Source organism: Pseudorasbora parva, chromosome 4 (genome assembly GCF_024679245.1).
Source record: "Pseudorasbora parva isolate DD20220531a chromosome 4, ASM2467924v1, whole genome shotgun sequence".
NCBI lineage: Eukaryota > Metazoa > Chordata > Actinopteri > Cypriniformes > Gobionidae > Pseudorasbora > Pseudorasbora parva.
In genome coordinates, this window is record NC_090175.1 from 3,727,394 (window position 1) to 3,754,351 (window position 26,958).

Below are 26,958 nucleotides of genomic sequence, written 5' to 3' on the forward strand. Positions count from 1 at the left end.
TCATTCTCTTTTAAATATACTCTTTATTTTAGATAACACGTGTTGGTTATTCCATAATATGCATGAGCGTGGAGAGAAATTATGTTTATGAGAAATTATTAAATGCTATTTTCCATGCTTCTAAGGACTGCTTGTGGAAATTAGATAATTTGATAGGAAGTTTGCTGCATTTGAAGTCACAATCCAATTCAAGTCCAATTAATTTTAATAAATAAATGAAGATGTATTGATATGTGTTCTTGCATACTGAGATAATCACTAGATGGCGGTAGAAGGCCATAGTTCAGAGAAGTGGGCCGGTGTTGAGGAAGGGGGGAACTAAAATAAAGACCACGATGTGTGAGGCTCGTCAGTACATCTGACAGAAATAAAGTCAGTCTGGTTAGTAATGTGTGAAGCTGGTAATGCTGTTTGTGGAGTTGTTTAATCCTCTAATGTGAGATCGTCAGAGATTTAATGTCTTCTTTTATCTTCAGTTGATTTCATATAGCCCTATGGTAATTGTTTCTCGTGGGGTCGTAAGGTATTTTCATAATTTCCAGGAGCTGGTCTGTGATTTTATTGCCTTCCGAATCCAGAATGTCAGGCAATAAAATCATTATTCATTGATTTTTAAATAATATTATTTATATTTAATAAATAATTGAAAAGACGGCAAAGCACCTGAGCTTTAGAGTAATATTTTAATTCAGTTGTTAGTTTGCTCTGCCCATTTCACCACGGACAATTTTTCTAACCTGGGACAATATTAAGCAGGCTTTGTTTAGCATTTGATACTGGGGCAATGCCAATTATATTGCCATTGCAACCCAAGTGGCAATTTTATCCACTTTTTTTGTTTTTTACTGTTGAATCCATTTTTTTATTCCTTTAATTTTCCAATGCACAAAAATACATACAATAATACATACATCTTTTTTTTTTAATTCTGAGAAACAAATGAAAAACACAGAAAATAAATATTGCTGTTACTCAATATAATGCACAGTGATTGTCGAAAAGTATTTCCCTTTAATTGCACTTTTATCTCCCACCGCTAGAGGGCGGTGACTTCCAGCTTATTGATCTTCTGCGCTTCACACGGCACGCGACGGGTCGCGGTGAGCCTCTAACTTTAAAGCTGTGGGCGTTCATGCAGAAAAGTAAGTTAATTTATAATTTATTGTGGAAACTTACACATGTTAATGATACTGATGTTGCTGGGATGTTGTATTAACCTTTTAGGAGTATATTTGCGTAATATGACGTTCTTTGTCAATCGACCTCAGAAAGCTAGCGTGCTATACTAAACCATGTGGTACAGTCAGTGTATTGTTGTTATATTAATGTACAGATGTTGCTCTGTAGGCCATATTAAGATAATTGGTAATGATACATAATCATAATTGTGACTGTCAACGATTAGCAGACAACTATGTATCTGTTTGTTGAACATATGTATGTCTGTTTATGGGTATGTATTATCTACATGGTGATTGTATATTTAAAGATTGTATCTTTAACATATGTATTATCTTCATGGTGATTGTAATATTATTTATCTAATTTATACAATTTTAAAAAACTGTTGGAGCCATTTTTTTATTCCCTTAATTTTCCAATGCACAAAAACACATACAAGAAAAAACAAATGTAAAAAAAATCTGAAAAACAAATGAAAAAAAAGAAGAAAATAAATATTCCTGTTACTCAATATAATGCACAGTGATAGCCAAAAATACATAATTTAACCCATAAACCTGTTATATTAGGAATGTGTGTAGCCTATTATTTTCACACAGGGAAAAAATAAAGATAATCACTCTAATCAAGATAATCATTACTTCAAAATTAATAATAATAATAAAATGTGACCACATTTCCGTATAAGATATAATGCTACATTAGCCATCCTTTCCACTGCCATATGTTCTAATGATGAATTTAACCAGTGGTTGATATTTAAAGACTGCTTTGTTTTCCAGTGTTGGAGAAAAGCTTTTCCTTAGGTAATATTAGAGCAATGTTAATGTTAACTAAATTTTACATAATATAGTGCAACATCAGTCTCCAAGAACATCCTGATCAAACAGACTGAAGGAGATAATACAGTCCACAATTTCTCTATAACCTCCAACCAAAAATTCTGATCAGGAGTACAAAACCATAAGGATTTTGAGAGATTGGGCACAGATGGGAGAATTAGAAAACCCCATTTTATATTTTCTATATTGTGTAAAAATGTACTCTGTGCAAAATCTTATATTGAATAAGTTGTAAGTAACAATTATTAATCAAAGAGAAGAATGCATTTTTACAAATTAGGATCGTGGGGAAAGGATTTATCTGAAGAAGAAAAAAAATTAGTAGGTAGATAGAATAAATTATCTGTACTAAGTATATGTAATTTAGATCACATTTTGAGGGTTTGACAAATGTAGAAATGTTTTTATCCGAGTAACAAATGCAGAAAGTTAAGGCATGTTAGAAATAATATTTACTTTATTCCTAATTACCTCCTTTATATGTAAATAATGAATAAATTCTCCTTTAGGAATAGCATATTTAGATGTTATAAATAAAGGAAATAAGTCTGTTATCAGAAAATAGATGATGAAGATGAGTTGACTCCATCTACAGAGATAAAGAGGTTTACTGTTAAAATAAAATCAGGATTATACCAAATCGGAGAATGTCTACAAGGATCCATTGTAGATTTCTTTTTTTTTCTTTTTCAAGTTGTAAGAGTTGAAGAAATGCATTTATTTTTAAAAGTAGTTTTTTTTAATTGATGTTCCAATAAAATGAAAATCGTTTAATTTAATATTACCATCATATTGTTCCAAATCAATCCATGTACCTAAATCTGAATTAATATGCATCCACTTAATAAGAAATGTATTGGTTTCCCAATAAAAATCATACATAATTGTAGCAATTTAGGAGGTTCAAATTGAATCATTCAAAATTATCTAAATTAATTTGACCAGTTACTATTCGCTGTAACAAAGTCCACTGAAGGCAAGTTGAAGAACCCAAGTGCAGTTCATCAAAAGAAGATCCAAAGCATTAAATTTTAGGGTCCTATTTTAACGATCTGAAACGCAAGTGTCGAAGCGCAAGTAACTTTGTGGGCGGGTCTCGGCGCTGTTGCTATTTTCCAGGCGGGATAAATGGCTCTTGCACCCGGCGCAAATCTAAAATGGGTTGGTCTGAAGAAGCTTCTTTATTCATAGGTGTGGTTTGGGCGTAACGTGAATAAACCAATCAGAGCGGCATCCAACATTCCCTTTAAAAGCAGGTGCGCAAGTTCCATTATGGGCTGCTATTATTAAGGCGTATTTACCAGGCGCACGCCAGGAGCGGTTCACAGCCGAGGAGACTGATGTTCTTGTAAGAGCAGTGAAAGACAGAAAAGTTGTGTTGTATGGGGATGGGAGAAACCCACCCAAAATAGCATCGGTTAAACAGGCGTGGGAGGAAATAGCCACAATTGTTTCATCAGCTGGCATCCCCAGGACGTCGCCCCAGTGCCGCAAGCGCTACAATGACATCAGAAGACGGGGAAAGTTCAAGCTTGCCAGCATCAATCGGGCACGCCGTGTAACGGGAGGTGGATTTGCCTCTTCTCAGGACCTGACGCCAGCAGAGGACATCGCTGTGTCCACCCTCACCGCTGAAAGCGTTGAAGGATTTGGGGTTTTTAGAATCGGCACCCAATCAGAAACGCAAGCAGTCCAACCCCAAGGTACACATTCACATACAAGGTTTCTTATGAAAATATTGTAATCGTTATTTACATGAAAAAGATTTAACGCAGCCACACAATAAAGAAAAACAATGTAACAGCTTCGCAGGAAGACCCTGGCCTCACGAGCCGTGCGCATGGGCCATCTGAGGAGGGATCCGCGCAACCATCAAGGTCCAGACCTACTACACGCCGTGGCAGCATTGCTAGACCGGAGGACCATCCCTTCCTGCATCTCCAGCAAACCGGATTTGAAATGCTGGAGCGGGAGCTGTCTGGGATGCAGCAAAGTGTGAATGGCCGTCTTGACCGGATGGCGATGTTGCTGCGGCCTCTCGGGCGCATCTCAAGCCTGGAGAGGATTGCTGCAGCCATGGAGCGTGACCCTTCAAGTGCACCACCACCTCCTGATGTGCCTCTTCCTCCTTCCCCCACTCCATCTCCATCCACCCGTTCCACCAGGCGCACATCGTGCAATGCCATTCCCAGACCCTCAGGTGTCCAATCCCGCTGTGGCACACGTCGCAAAACTACCAGAGGAGGGAAAAAGAAAACCTTTTTCTGTTTAAATATTTTTAACCTCATTTTCCATTTGCATTTTTTTTTATCAATTACTGTTTGCTATTGATTTTTATTTTTGACAAAATACAAAGAATGTTTTGGACTCGTTCTCTCTGAATCATGAGTATGGTTATATTTTTGCAATGTAGTATAACATTAGACCGAGATAATTTTGCTTTCCTCACTATAGACGATGCAGCAGTTCTTCTGTCAAATAAGCTCTCCTCTCCCGTGCTGCTGCTGGGGCATTTGGGTTAAGTGGCATCGGCACATGCAGTTCACCATCACGTCTCCTTGAGGCCTCTAATATTTCCTCATCTATGTCAACAACACTACCTTGATTTATGGAAATGTTGTGTAAAACACAACACGCCACAAAGAATGCTGCGACCTTTTGAGGACTGTACTGTAAAGTGCCTCCTGATCTATCCAAACACCTGAAGCGCATTTTCAGTATGCCGAACGTTCATTCAATTACACAGCGTGTTTGTGTGTGTTTTCTATTAAACTGCATTTCACGAATTGTTGCTGGAATCAAATATGGTGTCATCAGCCATGTCTTTAATGGATACCCATTGTCCCCTAACAGCCACCCATCGAACGGGGGATTCCCCTCAAAGATAGCAGGAATTGTTGAGTGGAATCGTTTTTCAAAAGTTGGGATTCAGCTTAACAGGTTAAACTCAAAGGCTCCATGCAATATGTTCTTGCAAATCGAAGGAGTACTGAAATAAGACTAAAGAAAAACTCTGAAAGGGCCTCAATCTACTCAGGAGAGATTGCCAAGCTTATAAAGACAGGATATGTATCCAAGCTCAACCAAAGAGAAGCAGCCCAGAAAGAGGAGTCATGGTACCTGCCCCACCATCTGGTCAGCCGTAACAACAAATCAAGATTGGTTTTCAACTGTTCATTCACACACCATGGTCTATCTCTTAAAGGGGGGGGGGGGTGAAACACTCAGTTTCAGTCAATCTCATGTCAATCTTGAGTACCTATAGAGTAGTATTGCATCCTTCATATCTCCGAAAAGTCTTTAGTTTTATCATATTTATAAAAGAAATATAGGCTGTACCGAGTCTTTCCGGAAAAAACCGAGCGCCTGGAGGCGTATCGTGTGGGCGGAGCTAAAGAATGACAAGCGCGCAAAGCGGTGACGTCCTCAAGCGTGGAGAAACCCATGGCTATGTCAGCTAATACAGATAATGATCCAGAATCAAATCTGAGGGAGAAATAAATTGAACAGGAGAAACGGCAACATCAGGACGTCCGTCTCTGTGGTATGTAAGTTACTGTATTTAATGGCCTCTCCATATTTCTCTGTCTTTACTCGCAGTGTATGAGGACATGATTCGGTTTATGGACTATTGTATGCAACTAGACCTTAGAAGTAGCAAGCAAAACGGTTTTGCACGTCAGAATACTGTAACGTTATACAGAACAACAATGGAGTAACCGTTAGCGCATTTGAATGACGAAGCACGCGATCGTGTCGTTTACTGATGTTTACTCATGCGTCCGTAGCCAAAAGCAGAGACATTTGAAGCAGTTTAAGTTAACTCACCGGCTGCTTCCAAAGCAGGACCGAAGCTTTATCGCTGGGACTGCTCCGTCAAAAACACACTTCTTTGGTCTGATTTGGTGAAGTTCTGTGACAGCAGTGGCGTGTAAATCCATTTTGAGACAGAACTGAAACGATGTTGTGAAGCTTCCCGTCATTTCTGCGTTCAAATCGGTTCAAATGCAGCGCTGCCTTCCCGGAATGCTGTGCTGAAGCGTTGAAGTCGCTCGACGTCACCCATAGGAATAAAGAGAAGCGCGGCGCCACATAAGTGTTCACGGACGACTGGATCTGCATCTGAGAGACTGTTTACAGCGTGCTCTAGTCACGCGCGCACGCACCCTACCGGGAGAAGAGCCCGTACGGCCCATACAAGGACCTTCCGCTCTTTTTAACGTCAAGTAGACCCATACTCAAAAAAAACTCTCCGAAACTTGTGAGAAACCGGAAGGAGTATTTTTGACACAGAAATACTCCATCAAACGCCCAACATTAGTTTTTGAAACTTTGTCTATGTTTAGGATGGGAATCCAAGTCTTTAACAGTGTAAAAAGCTCAGTATGCATGAAACAGCATTTCACCCCCCCTTTAATGATCAACTCCTGGCAGGGCCTGCGCTTGGACCATCACTTTTGGGTGTCCTGCTCAGATTCAGGCAGCCTCAAGTGGCTTTAAGTGCAGATATCAAGGGCATGTTCCATCAGATCCACCTCCTGCCGAAGTACAGACCCTTTCTCCGTTTCATTTGGAGAGACCTACAGAGTGAGAACCCAAATGGCAGATGTATACAAATGGCAGGTTCTGGCCTTCGATACAACAAGCAGTCCATGCTGTGCCATTTTTGCTCAATTTGGAATCAAAATATCCAGGGTTGCAAGAAATGGTACATCAGAGCTTTTACATGGACAACCGCCTAACAAGTTTTCCTACTGTAGTGGCAGCCAAAGAACTGTGGACCAACTATGCAGTATGTTAGCAGAAGGAGGGTTTGATCTCAGACATTGGGCTAGTAGTCACCCAGCCGTGGTCACTCATCTTCCTGCTGAAGCCCACTCCTCTGCCACAGAGCAGTGGTTAGTGCAAAACCATGTTGATCCAGTGGAGACCACATTGGGCCTCAGGTGAAACTGTGCAACTGATACTTTTGGCTATCATTACCAGCCCATCAAGCATGCAGCACAGACTATGAGAACTGCTTAACAGGTGCTGGCATCTCAATATGATCCACTGGGGTTCATATTACCTTTTACCACCAGAGCTAAGGTGATCATCCAACAATTGTGGACTAAAAAGAGAGACTGGGATGACTCAGATCTACCCACAAACCTTCAGGCCGCTTGGATCAACTTGGAAAGTGAGCTTATACATCTCCATGCAGTATCCATTCCTCGCTGTTACACACCAGCTTCCACAACTGCAACAGAACAGCACAGTTCACTCCATGTGTTCTGCGATACATCTGAAAGAGCATATGGCGCAGTGGCATATTTGTCAGTTCAAACTGGAAGTGACGTGCATGTACCTTTCGTAATGGCCAGATAGCCGGTTAGTCCGTCTTGCTCTGGAGTAGGATCCACTGACTAACATGATTAGAGTTGGGGGCCGTTTAAGGAGGTTGGAAAACTTAGACCCAGAGCAAATTCACCCATTGTGCTAGACCCAAGACGTGCAGTAACAAAGCTCCTTATCAAAGAATTTGATGAATGACTCCTACACCTAGGAACAGAGAGTGTCTATGCTGAGATACAAAGACAGTACTGGATTCTCAGAGGACGCCAGGCTATAAAGCACCATCAACTTCTTTCAACTTCGTCAGAGAATTACGGGAAGCTTTCTCAATGATGAATCCACAGCTCAAGACCCAGCTTTCAAAATACCAAATTAGCTTCAAGTTTAATCCCCCCCAGGGCGCCACACTTTGGCGGAATATGGGAACGTGAAGTCCATTCCATAAAGAATGCTCTCCAGGTAGTGGTCGGAACCCAAGCCGCCACAGAGGACATCCTGTTTACCGTCCTAGTGGAGCTAGAGGGGATTGTTAATTCAAAACCACTTTGATGTTTCAACAGATGTTGCTGAAAGTGATCCTATCACTCCAAATATTCTCCTTATGGAGAGCAGGATGCCTCGCTTACTCAAGTGGCATACACTCTAGGAGATATGGGGCAGTGAAGATGGTGTCACTGCCAGAATATGGTGGACCAAATCTGGATACAGTTCACAAGAAACTAACATGAAAACTACATATCAGAACCATTGTATATGGTTTAATAAGGTAAATAATAGCTGTAATTCACCAATCTCTATTACATGCTAAACTCTAGACCAGACATATAGAAGCCTTTAGAGAGAACCATACAGCAAAAACCGTAGAGTTAAATAAACTGTCCCAGGAGTAATCCGACTTTGATGATATTGCCCAAATTAAAATCAGGTTTTTGCATAACATCAAAGGACATTTTTTTCTGTGACGAACTTTCTGAAATTCCTACACTTTTAGAAATGTATGTATATGAAAAGTGATGGCCACTTAGTGAAAAAGACACTTGCACAATTATGCCAGGAGTGTTCATTAAGATTTTTAAACATTATTTTCTTTATTTATAAAATGTCATATTTATGAAATAATGTTGTCTACCGTCACACCATAGGACAATTTTGAGATCTGGCTCAAAGTTGTAAAAAAACTAACAAAAACTTGGGTATTAAAACAAATTCATGTAAAACAAGAAAATGTTTAACCATTTATAGTATTCTAAATTATGAAAATGTGAAAAATTATGTTTTATCTTCTGTGACAGTGAAGAAGCCACGTCACGTCAATTACCCATTTACTTAAACAGGAGGTTTTAAGATGTAGGAGGTTTTTTTCAGACTTTATCCTCTTATCTAACTCTAACTCCTCCTATCATAAAAAATGGGTGGCTGGGCACTTATAAGAATGATCTTTGCTCTAGCTTCTTGTTTGTTTTCTCTCTCAGATGGTTCTTAGTTTGCTTGTTTTTTTTTTCTTCTTCTTCATGCCTTCCTCTCTGGTGGGCGACATGTCCTGTCAATCTATGTTTATGTTTTTTGTTTAGTTTTTTCCCTACGCTTGGTATTGTTCTCTCTCTAAATGGCGCTTGAGATCGACCTGTCCTGTCCCGTGTGCACTGAGCTCTTCAGAGATCCAGTGTTACTGAGCTGTGGTCATAGTTTCTGCCGTCGGTGCATCAATGATCTCTGGACCTCGAGCAGATCCAGAAACTGTTCCGTCTGTCGACAGCTCTCACCGCAGCCACCGGTGTCCAATCTGAGCCTGAGAAATGCTTGTGATTCCTACCTGAGAGAACAAAACACAAAGAAAGATGGAGGACGAAAGTGTCAGATGCATAGAGAGATGATTGACCTGTTCTGTCAAACAGATGGAAAGGCTATTTGTGCAAAGTGTAAGAGAGATGAACACGAATGGCATGTAACACTGCCCTTACAACAGACTGTACGACAACACAAGGTAAGAAAATGTGTGTGATGCTTCCTAACAGATACTAATTTGGAATGATTTAATGCTTGGGTATGGCAGCCCAGTTCATTAAAACTACAAATATATTTAAACAGATTTTTATGTGAATATGTGTGTTTATCTTTAAAGGGGAAGCTGAAAGAAGCTCTTCATTCAGCTGAAAAGACTCTGTTGTCATTACAGAATGGTACGTCACGGAATAGCAAAATCGCCAGGTACATTAAGGTGAGGCTCGTGTAAAGAAATTCCACAGTTGTTTTCTTTACAAAACTTCAGCTAGCTTTTCAAGGTACACCCAAACGAGGACTGTAGGCTGAATGGTTATACAAAATATGAATAGACATGTCTTGGTTTAACTTGGTGCTTGGGTGCACAGAATTTAACGGCAAAAGGGTAGAAATAAAACTATAATTGCAATATAAAGTAACAATATTAAGGTACATTCAAGTACAAATGTGCCTACATTAAATTGACATAAAGCAAACATACCATAGCATTTACATAAAACCAAACCATGTCCATATACATTATGTGCAACCTTTTCTTTCATCACTCTCAGAGAACATGGCGTTATATCTGACGATATATCTGTGATTAAAAGTGAATCATGTTTATAAGGCCAGCAAGAGTACATGATTTGGATGCTTACGAGTGGTTTTCAGTTGTTCCTACATTTTTTGTACATTTAAAAATGAAAATTATTAATAAATTATAATTTGTTCATGAACAATAACATATGAACTGCATATGAACATTATATACAGATTGACACGTGAATGAGAGCCAATATCTTCCACATGATCCTAATGTGATTTAATTCAATGTAAAGTTTAAAGTGAAAAGGAGTTTGGCAGATTTGTTGTTAGGTCACTGAGAACAGCATGGGAGATGTACTAAGTCTTGATTTCTCATACTATTTATCCATTTTGGATGATGTTTTTACATATGATATCCCCACAGTCTCAAACTGAGACGACAGAGAGGAGTATCAGGATGGAGTTTGAGAAGCTCCATCAGTTCCTTAGAAAGGAGGAGGAGAGAAGGATAGCAGCTCTAAATGAAGAAGAGAAAGAAAAGGGAGTAGAGATGGAAAGAGGAATACGAGAAGGAATACTGTCTCTATCTGACATAGTCAGAGAACTGGAAGAACGAATTGAGGACGATGACATCACCCTCCTGGAGGTTGACACACACACACACACACACACACACACTTCCCCTAAACCTACCCATCACAGCAAACATTCTGCATTTTTACATTTTCCAAAAAACATAATTTAGTATGTTTATGAATCCATTTACATTATGGGGACCACTGGCTGTTGATCTCAGGTTTATATTATAATATAATATAAACAAGTACACACACACACACACACACAGGTATTTCTGTCATTACAGGGACATTGTAATAAAGACATAATAGCTTTTATACTAAACTGTATATTCACTTCCCTTACACTCACCCTACCCCTAAACCTACCCATCAAGTTCCAGACAATTAAAACAAATATTTTGTGACTTTTGTGCTGGCTAGGCTGGGAATCAGCTAAAACAGTTTAGACAGTTTAAAGGGGGGGTGAAACACTCAGTTTCAGTCAGTGTCATGTCAATCTTGAGTACCTATAGAGTAGCATTGCATCCTGCATATCTCTGAAAAGTCTTTATTTTTTAAATAATTATATAAGAAAGATGCGCTGTTCCGAGTCTTTCCGGAAAAAGCCGAGCGGGTGGGGGCGTATCGTGTGAGCGGAGCTAAATAATGACGTGTGCTCGCTGCTGCTATTGTGTTGAGTCGAGTGCGTCGTAAAGCTTTGTCATCCCTAACAGCAGGAAAAAACTTTATTCAAAATAAAAATATGGCTTTTAATCAGATACAGCCATACATCTATGATCCGGAATCAGACCCAGAGGCTGCAGTTGAAGAGGAGCAGCAGTAGTTAGTATACACTAACTATATAATATGCTTAGCGGCTTGTGTTATTTACATATTTATACTTGAATTATATCGTCGTATTTTTTTTCTTTGAAGGTGTACATGTGGGAAGTGCAGTTGTGCACGTGTGTATGTGTGTGTGTGTGTGTGTGTGTGTGTATGTGTGTGTTTACGCGTGGTTTGTGTAGATAATTGTAGTAAGCGGACTGGTTTTGCACGGCAGGCTAAGTTAGTGTTTACATAGAAAGACATGGAATAGTAGCGCATTTGAATGAAGAAGCGCGCTTATTTAGTTCAACATATTTCCCCACTCTTTGTGTATTGTTGTTTGGAGTGCTTTTACAATACACAAACATAAAGTTACACATATAGTGGCCAGCTAAACAAATGTACACGCACTACACATCGCATGCTCCATTGATCAATTAACTATACGTGATCATGTTTGGGCTACTTGATGAGCATAGGCAAAAACACAGACATTTGAAGCAGTCTTACTCACCGCCTGCGGTTCTAACGTTGGGACCTTTATCGTTGGGACTGCTCCATCCTTCAGCATTAGGCGATCAGAAAATCCGGCGTCGAGCTGGGCCTTGTTTATGAAACAGTCGGCACCAAAATGCAGTGAACAGACATAAACCTTTGCGGAACTCAGTTGCTGATCCGGAAAAGCAAATTACATCCACTGTTGCCTTATCGCGGGTTTTTTTGGCAATCTGTACAGGACTGTCTTGGTCTGGCAACCAAAAACGCACTTTTTTGGTGACATTGTTAATTTCTTGAAGTCACATCACCTGTGCAGCGCAGCCTACGAGCCCTGCTTTGATGGGCGTAGCCTGTTGCTTTCGCTCTCTCTCTCTCACGCTCTTCCGGTAGAATTGCCCGTACAAGGAAATTCCGACCTTTTAACGTCAAGTGGACCCATGATCAAAAAAAACTTGCCGAAATTTATGACTAACCGGAAGTAGTATTTTTGACAAAGAAATACTCCCATCAAACGTCCACCTTAACTTTTGAAACTTTGTCTATGTTTAGTATGGGATTCCAAGTCTTTAATAGTGTAAAAAGATCAGTATGCATGAAACAGCATTTCACCCCCCCTTTAAGTTAAAGCTGTAGATGCTATTTACACTAGTGAAAATAGTGATAAATTCTGTTTACTATATGTAAAAGTAGCAGTTGATATAAGTGTAAATAGTGATTAGATGTTATTTATACTTATTCATTGTGGCAGTTACTATTAGCACCTCAATTCTTGCACAATTATCAGGATGCAATAATAAAATATAGTAAAATGTAAATTATTTTATTAGATAAAATTATTAAATGAATGCCACCTTACTGGGACAATACCCTTCCTAACCCCTACTCCTAACCTTATCCAATAAATACTTTACTTTAAAACACTTGTTAGGCACTTTATTTCCACTTTTAGAACATTTTCTTCATCTGTATTGAAAATGAATGCCTTTCCGATCTGATATGTGACGGGAAAAGGTACAAGAGTGAGTTCAGCTGAACTCAGGTCGATCGCATCAAAAAATGTGGCTTTCCGCGTTGAACTCTGTGCGGCCTACGTCACTGCCCAGTCAACAATTTATTGGTTAAAGTGATCTCACCATGAGGTCCAGGATACTTATGATGTGGTCATAATGTGAGGTCAAAGTGCACTCACCGCATGCACTGCAGCATGAATCTTTTGATTGTCACCATTGTTGAGATTCATACACTGATTCTTGATGTCTCTGTGCTTTCGTAAATGATTATGACACTGTTGGATCTCATACTGTCTAATCACAGTGCTATTATAATTAGAAATATTAAATTAATAATGCCTCACAAAAACTGCATTCTAAATCTAGGTGATGATTATGTTGCTCTTATCAATAACAACCCAACACCACCAGGATGCACTCACTTTTGGCTTTTCTTGCCATAATATACAAACACAATATACAAATATATAGACGCACCCTAGCGACAGCAAATTTAATCTGCCCGCGAGTGTCGTCTAGGAACTCTCAATACCCTTCTGAGCTGTAAACGCCAAACACATGACGGGCCAATCACATTGTGTATAGAGTCGGCGGGCGGGGCCATAATGACGACGGCCGAGTTGCGTTTGCGTGCTTCTAGTAAACACAGAAACTGGCGAACGGCGGTCTTTCGAATCAGCTTTGACCGCGACTGGAAGACTTGGAGTTAAGCTTTTCTCTGAGAAAAGAACAAAGAACGGCACTGAAGTCATTCTTAAAAAGGGAAGATGTGTTCAGAGTTTAGCCGACCGGATACGGCGAATGTTTAATCTGTCAGCTAGCTCTGCTTCACCTTCGTTGCTCTGGTTGGTTGTAGCGCTATCCTATCGCGTGCAGAGGGAGTTTGACAGACAGCCGTTTATCCGCCCCTCAGATTGAGCCGTCCATGGTGAGTTTCCAGACCAAACATCTTGATGTGGGTCAGGCTTGTCAGGCTATACAAACACAGTTTGTTTGACAAAAATAAAGCTCACCATGTGACCACTGTGATAGTGTTGAGAAACAGGAAGTAGAATGTCCCCCATTGGCTGATATTTGAGCCGCCTCCTCTTAACCTGCTCAACATATTGAGTTCACAATGAGCTTACATATCACTCACTGTGTGTCACCATATGAGAGTCATGGGATGTTACTGTGATCAGCACATGAGCTCACGTGTTGACTGGGTGCAGACATTTATGGTGGCGCATTTTTTCGGTCTGTTGTAGCACGACCAGACATTACTGGGTGGAAATAGCATTTTTTATAAATAATTAAAATGAACTGTGAATACATGTGGTTTTTAAGGGTCAGATTAGGTAGAATTAGGACTACTAGGCCTACAATTACCCACTATAACATGGTGTATTTTTGTGCTTTTTTCTCAGAATTATGATGAAATTATGAACAGGTATTTCTCATTGCTGCTTTATTATTATTACTATTATTATTAGGGGCCAAGCACCGAAGGTGCGGAGGCACCTATTGAAATTGTTAGTGTTCCTATTATTAGGGGCCAAGCACCGAAGGTGCGGAGGCACCTATTGAAATCGTTAGTGTTCCTATTATTATTATTCTGCTTCTTCCGCCATAGGAGTCTCTGGCAGCCCATAGAACCGTATGGTAAAAAGTTGTGAAATTTGGCACACTCATAGAGGCCAGTCTGACCTGTCACTATAGCAAATTTGGTGCCTCTAACTCAATCCCTCTAGCGCCACCACCTGTCCAAAGTTTCACTCATATTTATGCTTATAACTTTTGACCCCTAAGGGCTAGAAACAAAATTCTTTTTTCATCGGATTCCTTGGCTCAAGCCGATTCGATTTCACCCTATGATGTCATTTTCCGGTATGCAAATTTTCCCGCCATTTTGAATTTTCTGAAAAACCTACTTTTTCGAACTCCTCCTAGGCCGTTGCTCCGATTTTCACGAAAATTGAAACAGATCATCTTCAGAGCATGTTGACAAAAAGTTATGGAATTCAAGTTGATTCGTCCAATCGTTTTCAATAAACGCACAAACAAATTGTACGTGGAGGTTGCAAAAACACACTAAAGGCTATATCTCCGCAACGCTTTATCGTATTCAAACCAAACTTGGTACATGTCATCACAAGCATGACCTGAAGCAACATGCAGCGTTTCGGCGCAGCGCCACCTACTGGTCCGGAGATACGAAAAATGCATATTTTGGCTTATAACTTCTGAACCGTTTATCCAAAAATCATAAAATTGGTCTCATTAGATTCAGGGCGTCATGCTGAGTCGACTGATATCCAATTTTACCATGTCGGCCATTTTGGATGTCGGCCATTTTGAATTATGTGCAAAAATGCTGTATTTTATGAACGCATGAACGGATTGTTACGAAACTTGGTATGGGTCATCACCACGATGCCCTGAAGTAGCCTGAGAAGTTTCGAAACAGCGCCACCTAGTGGAGAATTTTTTTTTTCAAACGCTTATAACTTTGGGTGTGGTTGACATATTTTGATAGGAGTGTGTTTTTTGGTCTCCTGAATCCTTGCCGACTCCAACGATACCAGACTTGCCAGGTTTCGGCATATGGTTTGCGCAGAGTTGTAATTTAGTGCTTAAAAAACATTTGCTGATATCTTCGAAACCGCTAGTCCGATCGAGACGAAACCAGCCTCAGAAGTTCGGAAACATAGGTCGATAGCTATACGCTAATGCCCAAATCTCAAAATATTGATAGTAAGGGGTAGTAAAATCCAATCAAAGTCAGGTGTCAGTCCTTTTTTACGTGTTTTTTCATATAAATGTCTATAACTCCAAAACAAAATGAGATATTTTCACCAAACTTGACACACATATGTATGGGCTCACTATGAGGACACATAAAAAAATTGGTGGGATTGTGCCTCTTGGTGGCGCTATAATAAAACAAAACATGAAATTCCCATTGACTTCAATGCAGTATTACGGTTTAAAATGCTAATGCTATAATTTAAGAATGCATTAGCGTATCGTTACAAAACTCGGTATGTGTCTTCCGCTCCATGTCCCGAAGATACTCAAAAAGTTTCGGGGTAGCGCCACCTTGTGGTCAAAAGTTGTAATAAAATGTACAGAAATGCGAATAACTTTTGATTAAATTAACCCATTGTAATGAAACTGGTCATAATACAGTCAATGGCTCATGCCGAGAACATGGATACCAATTGTGCCATATTTTGCAAACCTATCTGTCCTCCGTCTTGTTATTTGTTAAAAACCTACTTTTTCAAACTCATCCTAGACCGTTTGTCCGATTTTCACCAAAATTGATCCGTATCGTCTTCAGACCATGCTGACAAATAGTTATGGATTTCGGATTGATAGACAAAACAGTTTTCATATACCACTGCAACAGAGTTGAGCCATGATGCAAAAATTACTCTTGAGGCTGTATCTCTGCAATGCTTTGACATATTGACACCAAACTTTGCATGTGTCATTGTCATCTCAATCTGACTAAACCACATCAGTTTCGTAACAGTGACACCTATTGGTCGAAAGTGATAAACCATTAAACCATTATTATTGACTGTATTTAAAATTTGACTGCTATTTTGCCTAAAATCAACTTAATAGGTCCTTAATGGCTCATTGTTGCAGTTGGCTTGAGACTTCCAGCCATGCTGGCATGTCTTGTCTTCTTCTTTGCGCTTGGCCCCGATAATGGCTGCTTGCAGCTATATTTATTATTCTGCTTCTTCTTCTTCTTCTTCCGCCATAGGAGTCTCTGGCAGCCCATAGAACCGTATGGTAAAAAGTTGTGAAATTTGGCACACTCATAGAGGCCAGTCTGAGCTGTCACTATAGCAAATTTGGTGCCTCTAACTCAATCCCTCTAGCGCCACCACCTGTCCAAAGTTTCACTCATATTTATGCTTATAACTTTTGACCCCTAAGGGCTAGAAACAAAATTCTTTTTTCATCGGATTCCTTGGCTCAAGCCGATTCGATTTCACCCTATGATGTCATTTTCCGGTATGCAAATTTTCCCGCCATTTTGAATTTTCTGAAAAACCTACTTTTTCGAACTCCTCCTAGGCCGTTGCTCCGATTTTCACGAAAATTGAAACAGATCATCTTCAGAGCATGTTGACAAAAAGTTATGGAATTCAAGTTGATTCGTCCAATCGTTTTCAATAAACGCACAAACAAATTTTACGTGGAGGTTGCAAAAACACACTAAAGGCTATATCTCCGCAACGCTTTATCGTATTCAAACCAACCTTGGTACATGTCATCACAAGCATGACTTGAAGCAACATGCAGCGTTTCGGCGCAGCGCCACCTACCTGTCCGGAGATACGAAAAATGCCTATTTTGGCTTATAACTTCTGAACCGTTTATCCAAAAATCATAAAATTGGTCTCATTAGATTCAGGGCGTCATGCCGAGTCGACTGATATCCAATTTTACCATGTCGGCCATTTTGGATGTCGGCCATTTTGAATTATGTGCAAAAATGCTGTATTTTATGAACGCATGAACAGATTGTTATGAAACTTGGTATGGGTCATCACCACGATGCCCTGAAGTAGCCTGAGAAGTTTCGAAACAGCGCCACCTAGTGGAGAATTTTTTTTTTCAAACGCTTATAACTTTGGGTGTGGTTGACATATTTTGATGGGAGTGTGTTTTTTGGTCTCCTGAATCCTTGCCGACTCCAACGATACCAGACTTGCCAGGTTTCGGCATATGGTTTGCGCAGAGTTGTAATTTAGTGCTTAAAAAACATTTGCTGATATCTTCGAAACCGCTAGTCCGATCGAGACGAAACCAGCCTCAGAAGTTCGGAAACATAGGTCGATAGCTATACGCTAATGCCCAAATCTCAAAATATTGATAGTAAGGGGTAGTAAAATCCAATCAAAGTCAGGTGTCAGTCATTTTTTACGTGTTTTTTCATATAAATGTCTATAACTCCAAAACAAAATGAAATATTTTCACCAAACTTGACACACATATGTATGGGCTCACTACGAGGACACATAAAAAAATTGGTGGGATTGTGCCTCTTGGTGGCGCTATAATAAAACAAAACATGAAATTCCCATTGACTTCAATGCAGTATTACGGTTTAAAATGCTAATGCTATAATTTAAGAATGCACTAGTGTATCATTACAAAACTCGGTATGTGTCTTCCGCTCTATGTCCCGAAGATATTCAAAAAGTTTCGGGGCAGCGCCACCTTGTGGTCAAAAGTTGTAATAAAATGTACAAAAATGCTAATAACTTCTGATTAAATTAGCCTATTGTAATGAGACTGGTCATAATACATTCATTGGCTCATGCCGAGAAGATAGATACCAATTTTGCCATATTTTGCAAACATATCTGTGCTCCATCTTGTTATTTGTTAAAAATCTACTTTTTCAAACTCATCCTAGACCGTTTGTCCGATTTTCACCAAAATTGATCCGTATCGTCTTCAGACCATGCTGACAAATACTTATGGATTTCGGATTGATAGACAAAACAGTTTTCATATACCACTGCAACAGAGTTGAGCCATGATGCAAAAATTACTCTTGAGGCTGTATCTCTGCAATGCTTTGACATATTGACACCAAACTTTGCATGTGTCATTGTCATCTCAATCTGACTAAACCACATCAGTTTCGTAACAGTGACACCTATTGGTCGAAAGTGATAAACCATTAAACCATTATTATTGACTGTATTTAAAATTTGACTGCTATTTTGCCTAAAATCAACTTAATAGGTCCTTAATGGCTCATTGTTGCAGTTGGCTTGAGACTTCCAGCCATGCTGGCATGTCTTGTCTTCTTCTTTGCGCTTGGCCCCGATAATGGCTGCTTGCAGCTATATTTATTATTATCATTATTATTTTTTTTAGTTTTTTTTTAAATTAAAATTGTAAATTGTGTGTGTGTGTGTGTCCGTGTGTGTGTGTGTGTGTTGTGTGGGTTTAGAGCTAAATATACACTGCCAGATGCAGAAGCTCTTATCGATGTTCCTAAACATCTGGGCAACTTGAAGTACAAAGTGTGGGAAAAGATGAAGGACATCTGCCCTTACTGTGAGTACTAGTTCATTCCTGTAAGAACCACTAAGTGTGTCAACAAAATGTAGGAGTGGGCAATAAGGCAAAATTATAACAACATTTCAGTCAGGGTCAAAGTCTGTCCATTTTTTTTTTTTGCAGTCTATGACTCACATCATGGCATTATCCCAGGATAACTTTCACTTTACTGTGCGATGGTGTTGTTCACAGTATATTCACTTACACGCCAATTGCCAACAAAATAACATGACAGTACAAACACACACTTGCAGAATTCCAGAAACATAAACTCCATCCACTGCAATCCGTGTATTATCCGTTCAATCATTTTTTTGATTTAATATTGAAAAGAGAACAATAGAAAACAGCTCATTTTTCCATATTTTGTTTTTCGTTCAGAGGTAGAAAAATGAATAAACAGTGTGAATATTCGATTTCTTCATGTGGGCTGATTTTACATAAATCCCAGCGCAAGTCCGAATCGATGATGAAACAATGGAAGAACACATTTTCAACCCAAATCTTGAGCAGGTTCATTTCTCATTGATGCTACTCAGTTTGAGATTCGTTATGAAACGTTTCAGCTGTAATTTCTCACCATTAGCATTAGCAAGTGTGGTTCATCAACAAAACGATGTGTGTGTGTGTGAGTGTGTAATGTATTACAGTGCACATTTGGGAACTGTATCAATGCATACGTTAGCTCAGCACTAACGTGAATGACTGATCTTGACAAATCTTGCTCCATCCTTTATCTTTACTCAAAGTATAAAGCACAAAAGTTGATCTGCATTAATAGACAGTTTTAGGTAATACTGCAGCCCACAGCTGATTTACAGTAATATTTCAGTAAGACGGTAATAACGTGAGTTAGCTGGTTAGCCAGAGACCTACACAATATGAAACACAATAAACACATTGAAGAGCACAGCGTCTTCTCGACATGATGCTATCCCGTATCCGCTGCAGTGTTTGAGGGGGTTCAAGTTTTCCCTGGTGTCTGCACACGCAATAAGGGGACGGACAATATGCTAATGTTTAGTTTGAAAAACGATTAATTTAATGGACTCAGTCGACTCTTACTTTTGAGAGACAATCACTTTATATGCTGGACTTTCGGATTAAAAGCTTTGCAGGATGTTTTCTTCCACTAAGAACTATGGGTTCAACTTTGGGTGAACATCAATGTCCAATCACAGTGGAGGAGAGGCGGGACAAATGCCACAACCACCAACCGGCGCTTTGAACAACGACTGATGTTTGACATCACAACACCGCGAGAGCGCTTAATAATCAGGGATGCAAACTAATAACGTTTTCTTGACCTGGTTTTCTTGGAAGCCTTCAGTAAATTTACATATACAACTTTGTTTTTACCGATACAGACGAAAATGAAAAGACGGCTTCAAACAAAGCTCAGCTTTGAAAAGAGAAAAGATACAGGGCAAGAGAAGGAGAAAGAAAGAGAGATGATGATGGCGATGAGACAGAAAGAGCAGGTAGCCCACTGTGCTCAGAATAGAAAAAGCATTAGCCTACAGTATATTCCTAATTGCTACATTGGTTATATTTTCACATTGATTTCTATCTTTGACATGATCTTACTCATTCAACATTAAATATATCAAGGTTATATGTTCAAATAATGTTCTTTACATAATGTAAATCACAAAAATTAACTTTAGCTAGGTTTTCAAAGACGGAGTCACACATATGTCGTCTTTGGCTCAATTTAACAACAAAACAGATTTTCTAATTTGGAGTCTAATTTCGTTGCAACATTTAACCAGATTCTCATTTATAAAAATCTGTTGTCTTCTTAAAATAATGTGTACTGCACACTGACATGGTTTTAAAGCTACAGTTAGCTGATTCTTTGATTTTCTTGTCTTAAAATGCATATGTAAAGGAGGGAAATGTTTTTTTTCAAACCCTCCAAAATTCATATTTGGACCTCGGTATTTAGAAAATCCTGGGTACGGCCATGTGTGGACATATATTATGTAATATATTTTGCAGTATATTTCCATATATTTTTGCTCTGTAAGGGCAGTGGTCAGAGGAGGACACTTGAAAAAGGTGACAAATTGCATGATACTCTATATATGCAGTAGCTACACAGACCGCGGCATGCATATGTTGAGCATGTTGGCATGGAGGTGCCAGGACTGCAACTTATAAGAGTGTGCACTGAAGCACAATACTATGATTTCTCTTCAAAATCAGATTGTGGAAACATTTGAATCAATCACAATCTAAACTCTTGATATCGCACACCCATAATTTCTTGTTCTTTTCAGACCCAGTGATCCTGAACCCAAACACAGCTCCTGCAGATGTCGTCTCTGTGTCAGATGATCTGACCTCTGTGAGCTCATGTTTCCGTCAGCAAGATGAGCCCAACCCTGTTCCTCTGCACAGGAACCGTGTGGTGCTGGGGAGTGTGGGATATGCTGATGGAGTTCACACATGGGATATTGAGGTGGGAAAAAGTCGGCACTGGACACTAGGAGTGTGTCTTGGATTGGTAAAAAGAAATGTTGAACCTTTAACCCCTGTAAATGGCTTCTGGGGTCTCAGACGTGATGGAGACTCGTACAGATATCTGACCACTGGGATGTCGAGATTAAACGTGAAGAGAAATCCAGAGATAGTGAGAGTAAAGATTGAGTATTATCATGAGGATAATGATGGGGTTTTTTTTATGATCTTTCGAAAGCAGAAATGCTGGAGGAAGGTGAGATTTTCTGATGCCAGGAGTGACTCATATCTTGCTGAATTTTCTAGAGTGCCATTGGAGAATGAACTCTTTCCCTTTGTGATCCCCGAAGATCAGTCTGTCCCGCTGCGTGTCGTCCCAGCTAAAGTTATTCTGAAAGTTGAACAGAAACTATCATTCATGGACACACATAAAGTCTTGATCTTAATCTGCAGTGTTTTTGTAGTGGTTATAGCGATGATTATGTCATGGAAGATACAGCATTAATATCTGAGGGAAAAGAAAGCATCATCTGTTATTCTGTGAGAGGGAAATTTGGGTTAATCAAAACTCAAGTTCTTCATTTGGTGTGATCTTATAAAAGCTAATGTAGATGTCATCACTTTCAGAGGATCTGAGAATTAGTGATGTTTTATTAAACAAATTTTGAGAGGAGCACGTGCAGATAATTAAACCTAATTAAACACAAGTGGAGCGAGCACTCTCAGATAATTAAACCTATAACATGAGTGGAGCACATCAAGCTAATCAACGATAAGAGGAGTGTATACAGCAGATTTACCTTCTTTCGTTGACCATTTTCATCCCTCCACCACCCCATCTCCTCACTTGATTCTAACAAACTCTTATTAGAAGTCAAAACAATCTAGGTTTGGGTTTGGGCCAAACCCAATCAAACTCTGGGTTTGGGCCAAATTCCGAGCCCGGAGCCCTCCCCCGGACAGCACGCCAAATACGCATTAATATGACTGAAAAAGAAACTTTTAAGGGTCAGATGAGATTAAAATGTAATGTAACATTTGTACAATTCAACACTGGGTTACTGGTATTCTTCAATAAATATTTGCACATGGTGAATCACATTCAGTGTCTGTCATGTTATATCTGTGAAGTTCAGATTGAGCACTGAGAGATTCAGACTAAGGTTTTTGCTCAGATCAGCAAGTGTCACCTGACCCAGATGAGGCATACAGGTCCTTCTCATAAAATTAGCATATTGTGATAAAGTTCATTATTTTCCATAATGTAATGATAAAAATTAAGCTTTCATATATTTAAGATTCATTGCACACCAACTGAAATATTTCAGTTCTTTTATTGTTTTAATACTGATGATTTTGGCATACAGCTCATGCAGGCTAGTTAGTGTTTACATAGAAAGACACGGAATAGTAGCGCATTTGAATGAAGAAGCGCGCTTATTTAGTATATCATATTTCCCCCCTCTTTGTGTATTGTTGTTTGGAGTGCTTTTACAATACACAAACATAAAGTTACACATATAGTGGCCAGCTAAACAAATGTACACGCACTACACATCGCATGCTCCATTGATCAATTAACTATACGTGATCATGTTTGGGCTAACACAGACAAAAACACAGACATTTGAAGCAGTCTCACTCACAGCCTGCGGTTCTAACGTTGGGACTGCTCCCTCATTCAGCATTAGGCGATCGGGATAATCCTGTGTCGAGCTGGGCCTTGTTTATGAAACAGTCGGCACCGAAATGCAGCGAACAGATATAAACATTCGCGCAACTCAGTTGCTGATCCGGAAAAGCAAATTACATCCACTGTTGCCTTAACGTGGGGTTTTGGGGGAATCTGTGCAGGACTGTCTTGGTCTGGCAACCAAAAACGCACTTTTTTGGTGACATTGTTATGTGCACATCACCTGTCCAGCATCCTACAAGCCAGCGCTTTGATGGGCGTAGCCTGTTACTTTCGCTCTCTCCCTCGCTCTCTCTCACGCTCTTCCGGTAGAATTGTCCGTAAGGCCCATACAAGGAAATTCCGCCCCCATTAACGTCAAAGGGGACGCATGATCTCAAAAAACTTGCCGAAACTTATGACTAACCGGAAGTAGTATTTTTGACAAAGAAATACTCCCATCAAATGTCCACCTTAACTTTTGAAACTTTGTCTATGTTTAGTATGGGATTCCAAGTCTTTAACAGTGTAAAAAGATCAGTATGCATGAAACAGCATTTCACCCCCCCTTTAAAGCACAGCTTCTCTGAGACTCAGTGAGATTATGATGACTCTCTGTGCCAGTAGAGGGAGCACGACTCTCTTTCAGAAGAGCGGAGTCAAAAACTGAAGTGAACGAAGTGGAAAATATATTTTAAACAGCTTTGTTTCATATTAAAAATCAAAAAGCACAGAGTTTTTAATTATTGGATGGCAGGCACACTACAAATGTTTTGTGAAGTTGTGTTCTCGCATTAACAGAACACAGCACAGATTTAAGACTGATCTTGAGGATGCATATCATTATCAATCAAAAGATGTGGACGGAATAGAACAGAGTCAAAACCTCGCTGTGTTTTGGTCAACGATTTAGGCTGTCCAAAACCATTTAGTATGAAGATAAAAATGACTTTCAGTAATTTTGGTTTCATCAAATGATATAGGTGGATGTTTTGTTTGTTCTATATTTTAACATTGTTGGTCAAATTCTTGTCGTTCTTGTTGTTTCAATGGTTTTTCTTTGTTTTACAGTACTCAAATTATCAATAAAAACTGATGTTTCAATACTGGATTTTAATCTAAAGCAAGGTTTTCACTTTCAGTTTGGACCTAAATCAGGATTAACGTTAGTAGTGCACTTTTGATTTGGCTGTTTCTGATTATTGCATACTTATAGCTCTGTTTTACTGTCAACAAGTGTTTACATCTTATTAATATTGCAAGGAATTTAACTTAAATATTGTTTGATGCTATTGTGAGTTGTGCAAGTGTTAGGACTTAGTTCTCAAAATACTTTCACTCACAGTTCGGATTACGTAATCTTGATAATGTAAACCTTTTCAAACAGTAAATTATACAATAACCTCTAAACTGTCATAATGTCACGACGATAAACAGTATGCAAACTCAAACTTTAAAATCCACATTTTACATGACACATTTAAAAAGTGCAAAACAACACATTTTCAAACATGCCGTCTTCAGAGCAAACACATATTTACTTTGCAATGTGTAAAGTAATAATTTCATCAACACTTCTCTTAGCAAAGCTAAATTAAATTGTTTTGCCCCTTATAATATAATTTTTAAGATTCTTGTGACATCGACTTACAATAGGTTGAATGACACGTCTGCCATAGCCTGATGGGGTCTGTATCGTTTTTAATCGTACTTTCAAACTTCGAGTTTCGTGTAGTAACCCGAGAACAAAAAGAACTACAAAATTTGACTGCTTTACGGCATATACGTCACTTCCACCAACACCCACACTTCCTTACATTCGGACGTGCGAGCCCAACTTTGTTCGTCGTATAATATAGTCATGTCCGAAGCAGCAGAGACAAATAAGAAAGAAAAGGTTTTGTTGGAGGAAAGCAATAAGAGGAAACGAAAGAGTGCTGTGATTAAAGGCAGGATGAGGATCAACATGTGACCAGGGTTTGCTCGTCGGCGTGAGCTGAAGGAGGCGTGCCCGACCGATGCGGTCCTGCTTGTTACGGTGATAACCGACCACTCAAACACTGAACTGAAGGATCATATAGATTCTGTAAAACGCTAACCAATAGACTACTATAATGACGCAGGCTTGTAAACGTGAGCATCGTGATTATTTGGCGTTTGAAAAAAATAAATCCCATGAAATTATACTCATATGACATGCTGAAACATATGCCACTGACTGTAACGTTACCTGGGATGAAGACATTTCACACGCGACGCCAGAAGAACTCCTCCTCAGTGTTCAGGGGAACTGTTAGTGCTGCACCGACCCGCGGGACGCTTTTATGAAGTTATTTGGCCCGCCCCGCACCACTGGATATATTTTTACAACCCGCCGCACACCCGCGACCATTAAATAGACATACGGGGTCCGCGGGTTATGAGACGACCCGCGCATCACTAGTTCAGGGCTATCAGGGCTGTCATGTCAACAAATGCACGCGCGATGGCATCCCCTGATGTAGGATGACAGAGCTTACAACAGTAGTTGAGGACATTATTTTTTCCAAACTGTAGGGGGACCCCGAGAGCAAAAGTTGCCAAGTGCGGCTTTAAAGCAGTGACAATCCTTAGAAACTGGACGGATATTCATTGGAAACTTCTCTTTCGGTAACAGTAAAAATGCAACCTGGGCTGAATGAAGAGTGACGTTAAAACTTGTTTGTCCTGCTTCTGTTGAAAGAAAACACCTCTTCTTTTTCCACAGAAGTTCGAGGAGTCAGACCGCTGACTGAAATATCACCCACTGTCATTCAGAACCTAAAGAAGTTCAGTACAAGGAAATAACTAATAAACAAAACTTAGTCTTTCATCTTCTGTATATTAGAGTTAAATCAGCACCAGTTAACTTTTCAACCTTCATAATATATTTTCAAGACTCTTGTGATGATACGTCGACTTACAATAGGTTGAATAACACGTCTGCCATTGCTTGACGGGGTCTGTATCGTTTTTAATCGTACTTTTAAACTTCAGGTTTCGTGTAGTAACCCGAGAACAAAGAATAACTACAAAATTCGACTGCCTTACGGCATATGCGTCACTTCCACCAACACTTCCTTACATTCGGACGTGGAGCCCAACTACCGTTTGTTTGTCGGATGTTATAGTCATGTCCGAAGCAGCACAGAAAAATAAGAGAGCAAGGGTTTTGTTGGAGAAAAAGCAAAAAGAGGAAACAAGAAAATTATTGGATTAAAAGCAGGACGAGGATCAACATTGGCCAGCGTTTGCTCGTTGGCGTGAGCTGAAGGAGGAGGAGGCGTGGTAATGTATGGTTATTATCTACCACTCAAACATTGAATTGATGTATCATATAGAATCTGTAAAACGGTAACCAATAGACTATAGGCTACTATAATGATGTTGGCTTGGAAACGTTAGCATCGCGAACATTTGACGTCTGTAAAAATAGAAACATACGGTTAGAATGATAGAAAATATGGTTTGTACTGTATAAAAACCATTACGCCTATGGAAAGCCCCAATAAAACATGTAAAAACAGCATGTGTGTCTTACTTGGAACTTGTCAAGTTCCCTGAGGCTGAATTACGTAAGTACAGTAGACTTCTGCCAATGAGTTTAACAAGGATGTAAAACTTACAAGCAGTTAGTCATAAGGTAGCAGAACGACCTCATCTAAATCTGTAGTCAGGAGCCGCTACTGCCATAAAGGTAAGTCAAGTCAGCTCTATTTAGACCCTGATGGCTGTGATTCTGCGTTATTAATAAACAGCAGCGTTAGTGTTTCAAAGTCATTTCAATTTTAGTTACAGTAACATTTTAACTAAAGCAGTTGTACAGATGATAAGTGTCATGAAGTTTAATTATTAAGCAACCTATAGTTTAGGAAGTCCACAGCTGCAACGCTTTTCATTTCTTCATCGTAAGTCCGTTCTGTTGAGAATATAATATAATTACA

General features: G+C 39.4%; 1 protein-coding gene across 5 annotated transcripts; it reads left to right on the plus strand.

The window, feature by feature from the left end:
* Positions 1 to 1,043: 1,043 nt before the first annotated feature.
* On the plus strand, positions 1,044 to 22,415 carry trim35-1 (tripartite motif containing 35-1). 5 transcript variants are annotated; one of them, XM_067440526.1, is made up of 7 exons: positions 1,044 to 1,142; positions 8,930 to 9,342; positions 9,481 to 9,576; positions 10,312 to 10,533; positions 14,190 to 14,212; positions 18,752 to 18,858; positions 21,144 to 22,415. In XM_067440526.1, exons 2-7 carry the CDS (start codon positions 8,965 to 8,967, stop codon positions 21,827 to 21,829), a joined length of 1,512 nt encoding a protein of 503 aa, XP_067296627.1. In that variant the 5' UTR covers positions 1,044 to 1,142; positions 8,930 to 8,964; the 3' UTR covers positions 21,830 to 22,415. The 5 variants fall into 5 exon arrangements, with proteins under 5 accessions (XP_067296627.1, XP_067296631.1, XP_067296628.1 ...); XM_067440530.1 differs by having other exon boundaries at positions 1,067 to 1,142; positions 9,115 to 9,342; XM_067440527.1 differs by having other exon boundaries at positions 1,102 to 1,142; positions 7,919 to 9,342.
* The last annotated feature ends 4,543 nt before the right edge of the window (positions 22,416 to 26,958 follow it).

Coding starts and splice junctions, on each gene's coding strand:
- trim35-1 (XM_067440526.1), top strand. CDS start 8,965: ATGGCGCTTGAGATCGACCTGTCCTGTCCCGTGTGCACTGAGCTCTTC. Junction 9,343..9,480: donor AGACTGTACGACAACACAAG/GTAAGAAAATGT, acceptor TTATCTTTAAAG/GGGAAGCTGAAAGAAGCTCT. Junction 9,577..10,311: donor AAATCGCCAGGTACATTAAG/GTGAGGCTCGTG, acceptor ATATCCCCACAG/TCTCAAACTGAGACGACAGA.